This window comes from Lolium rigidum, chromosome 2 (assembly GCF_022539505.1).
Source record: "Lolium rigidum isolate FL_2022 chromosome 2, APGP_CSIRO_Lrig_0.1, whole genome shotgun sequence".
Classification (NCBI taxonomy): Eukaryota; Viridiplantae; Streptophyta; class Magnoliopsida; order Poales; family Poaceae; genus Lolium; species Lolium rigidum.
In genome coordinates this window covers 13,359,881-13,364,359 of record NC_061509.1, presented here as the reverse complement: position 1 = coordinate 13,364,359, position 4,479 = coordinate 13,359,881, and the positions used below count along the sequence as shown (strand labels likewise).

Below are 4,479 nucleotides of genomic sequence, written 5' to 3'. Positions count from 1 at the left end.
GGATGCCTATGCTACAAATGAGGTTCCTGTCGGCGGGGCTCACGACCGAAGGAGTTCCGTCGTCTATGTCTGGGGAGCAGCAGTGAGGGTGAGGGTCTGGCTGCTACAAGCGGTCGCGAATTCTGGGATGGCCGAGGGGCCTATGTATTTTGCAGGGATGGAGCAGGTCTGAAATTTCAACAACATGCAGCGTCAATAGCTATAATGAGGATGAATACTTTTCTGCGGTGGGAGATGACGTGAGTTATTACATCAGACGGGGGGGGGGATCGTGTGTTCCGACGCCGCAGGACGCGTTGGCCTTTAGAAAAACAAGGCTCGCGTGGGATTAGGGCATCTCCACCGGGGTGATGTAAATGGACGTTGAGCGACATTTGCGACCACGCGGGCGAAAAATGCCATCATCCTAACGCATAGTGACCGGGCTATCCGCGGAGACGCAAACGCGGCCAAAATTTGCGTCTCGGTGGAAGCTCCGCGGTCGCTCCGCGTGACCACTTGCTAGTCCCACGGGCCCACTTGCCAGTATGCGCGAAGCCTGTTTCGAGTGCATCGCTTTGGCGGTCTTCGCTTCCGCGTCTGCGCCGCAGCCTTCGCCATCAATGGCGTCGCCTCGCCTTCTGCATGCGCACCAGGCATGGCGGGCGACGACTGGACTTCTGCTCCGCCATCAATGGCATCGTGTCTCGCGCGTGCCCAACCTTTTAAAGGTGATCGACATCGTTCCTGCTATCGCCCACACCACCAACGCCTCTGCTCCCACCCTCACCACCGCGCGCTGCCACATCACCATGGAGAAGAAGAAGCACGACTCCGAGGCATCCGCCAGCGGCATCAAGAAGGGGATGTGGCCGAACATGGTCCTGCTTCCCATCGACCTAGCACGACTCATGCACAACAACTGGATGTCGTGCCACCACTGAGGGGGGGGGGGGGCGTGCACCTATCTGGCGGCTCAGCTGCCCCTGGGTGCTTGTCCCACCGGTGCCTCATCACGAGCCGGCGAGGATAGCTGAGATCCGGCGCAGGCAGCAGTACCTGCCGGCGGACCTCCGTGCCGATCCTGCCTTCGGCGTGGACTCCAATGTATGGCACACCTGGCGCGAGACCGGGACGGATCCGAGGAGGAAGGCGGGATCCCTCAATGACTGAGACTTCCCGCTTTACCGGCCTCTAGCGCGCACCCTACTGCGCCTCCTCGTCGAACACGGCAACCGGCTCCTCCCGCGCCTTCCCAGGATGACGACGCGCTGGCCTACCACAACGAGGAGGCCAAGGACAACTCAGATGACTTCATCGATCGGCTGCGTCTTCCACGAGTGGTAGACGGCCATGACGGAGGGTCAGAAGTTCAAACTGCCGGCGACGATGACCAACGATGAGATCGCGAGGCTCGGATCCTCGTGTCGGAGGTGGAATGACCGGTGTGTCCGCCGCTGCCCCAGTACGCCACCGACATCATGCCGGCATGCCTCACCCGCCGCCGCCTCCACCTCCGTCGTTCAACCTGACTGCTCCACCTCCACCTCCACCACCGGTAGCACCGACGTATGTTCCGCCGTCTGCCAACTGGCCGTGGGAAATACCGGATTTCTTCGTGCTCGATGACGATGGCGAGGAGTAGGCTCGGGTAGCATGCGGTACATACGCCCTCTAGTTTTATTATTTTTATTTTTCTTTATTCACTATGTAAATTAAGTTTCTCTTAAAGAATGCAAAACCCTAAAAAAATTACGTCGTGCCACCGGGGACATCAACTAAAAAAACGCGCGATCAAATTCGACTATTTAGACCGACGCAAACGGGTGAGCGCGACCACTTTGAGCGTGCGATTTTCGTAGCTCCCGTTGGAGATTGCTCTTATGACCTAGCCGAGGTGGTGACAAGTCGACATCTGTTCCTGTACTCACGGCAAAGCAACCGACCTAGAGCCCACCGAGGCGGCACTCCACCTCCGCCTATATATACCTTCTCCACCGCGTCCATATATAACCACCCCGATTCGAAAATCCTCCTCCTCCCGTTCCTCTCTCTCCGCTCGAGGCCTCGCTCGCTCGCCGTCCCAGATCCGAACAGCCTCGCCCTCCGAACGCCGGCGCGCGCACGCGGTAAGAGCCAGCCTGACTCCCCGCGGTTCGATCCGTGCGCTTTTTTAGGCGGGGGATTTTCTTGGGTTGCTGCGGGACGGAGGCGGGGGAACCCGGGCCTTAATTCGCCCGCCGGAGTCGGTGGGTGGCGAGATGCGCGACCCATATGCATCTAGGATTCTAGGGTTCGTCTCTCTTTGCGAATCAGGGCCGTAGGGACGTCGGCGATCGAGGTGAGGCGGCGGGTGTTGATCGATTAATTCAACAGGCAGGAGCGAACTGCGAGATTTAATCGGCTTGCGGTAGAAAAACAATTGTGTATATGATTCGTGAATCGTGAGATGTCGTCCAAATCCGTGCGTGCGATCGGTACCAGGGTGGTGAGGGCATCTTACTGAAACTGTTCGTGGTGCTCTCAACTCTGATACCGTGGCAGGGAAAGGGATAATGGCCGCCGCCTTCGAGATGTACCGGCGGTCCGCCATCGGAATGAGTCTCACGGAGACGCTGGACGAGATGGTCTTCAGCGGCGCGCTCACCCCCGAGCTCGCCATCCGGGTCCTCCTGCAGTTCGATGAGGTACCAACGCTAACTGACAAAACCCTATATAAACATGGTGATGAGTCCCATTGTCTTGATCACCTTGCGTTGTTTGTAGTCCATGAGCGCCGCGCTGGAGAAGAAGGTGACGAGCAGGGCCTTCTTCAAGGTACCCATCTCTACTCATGATCTCCTACGCATAGAGGTCTCAAGGGAATGCTGAGATACACATATATATTGTCTGCAAATTAAGTTGTAGCATCGCTACTGATTTTCCTGTGCCTTATAGTTGATGTTGAAATATATATATGACAACTTATTTACTTCGAAGTAGAAGAATTATTACTTGCCATGTCATTTTTAAGTCGTTTTAGGACATTACATTCATTTAGATTGCTTCTAAATCCATACTTACATGAAGTAAATAATTTTCCATCCATCCATCGATTGCATTTAGATCGATGATGCTCCCCCTCATTGTCTCCCAGCAGGGCAGTCTGCGCACCTACAATTACTGCGACAACGTCTGGACTTTCAACCTCAGAGACGTCATGTTTAGGAACGAGGAGATGTCGGAGAAAATCCCCAAGCTCAAGATCGTGGCCTGCGATTCCAGTTTGGTCAAGCCTAAGCCTCCACAACAGTAGTAACTTGTCTGATGTCTGGATTACATGGATAAAATAGCAATTCTTCACGTGTTCAAGTGCATTCTTTTTTCAAGGACAGGCAACCAAATTGGTTGTTGTCATCGCAATATGGTTGAAAAAGGAGTTTTTACAAGAATTGTATTACAAACGGCCTTGCCGTTTGCTTACAGAATTTAATCTACTCCTCTCGGATGCCCCGCTTCCTTTTCTGCTGCATCCCATATAACTTTTTAAAGTGAAGACCTTAAACCGGCTGCAACACAAGAGTTTAACAACCACCAATTCAGCTTACAAACACACACGCAAGCACCGACAATCAAAGTTCACAAGCACGTCATAGGCAACTACATATAGCTAGAGGAACAAAAGGATCAACTGTCTTCTCTCGTCCTCGCATTAGCAGTCCCATCACTTCACGAAGCGCTAGCCTGTCTCCTGGCCTGCAAAGCAGTCTCCAAACCTGCTGATAGATAATCATTTTGAACATACAGTCAGCTGGCTGGGCGATAAACTTTCCTTCAATCGGCATCTTATGTGTCCCGTCAGGCCTTGTGAGATGGCTGTTAGGTCCCCTGCCCCTGCAGGGTTCCAGACACATCCCAGAAGCCCACATAAATTTAGCGATGGCATAGTGGAAGAAAATGTGGTTCGAGTCCTCCCACTCGCCACACACAGCCCATTTGAGGGACCATACCTCTTCCAGCTCTTGCTTTGCTTTCCTCACTACCTCCGACAGTGTTGTTGTGTGCTGCATCTTTCAAATACTAGCACATTCTTGCGATGATCATAGTGGCAAGCTTCCTCCTTTTCTGCTGTAGCCACGACTGCAACATTTGATACCACCAATCTGTGACGGTAACATCTACAGGCGGAGTGATGTTTGGCATCTACCTCTGTCTACACAAACTATGCCACAATTCCTTTGAAAAAGGCAGCCAGTCATATAATGTGGTTCATAGTTTGACCATCTTGATCACAGAAGGTGCATTGTACCGGCGCAGGGAGGCCTCTTTTACTTAAGTGATCTTCGGTCCAGCATCTCTTCTTCATGACCAGCCATGTGAAAAAAAAATCCCTTGAGGGATGCTCTGCTTTTTTTTAAAAAAATAAGGCCAAAGGTCCAGTTTTAAATTAATAAAGCCACAACGGCAGAGTTACAAAGTGCTGAAAACAGCTTACAAACATCAAGGACCAAACACACTAAA

At 52.7% G+C, this 4,479-nt stretch overlaps 1 protein-coding gene across 1 annotated transcript; it reads left to right on the top strand.

The window, feature by feature from the left end:
• The first annotated feature begins 1,332 nt into the window (after positions 1 to 1,332).
• LOC124689230 (transcription initiation factor IIA subunit 2-like) lies at positions 1,333 to 3,274 on the top strand. The gene is made up of 4 exons (XM_047222785.1): positions 1,333 to 1,444; positions 2,524 to 2,666; positions 2,746 to 2,796; positions 3,119 to 3,274. Exons 1-4 carry the CDS (start codon positions 1,333 to 1,335, stop codon positions 3,272 to 3,274), a joined length of 462 nt encoding a protein of 153 aa, XP_047078741.1.
• Positions 3,275 to 4,479: the final 1,205 nt, after the last annotated feature.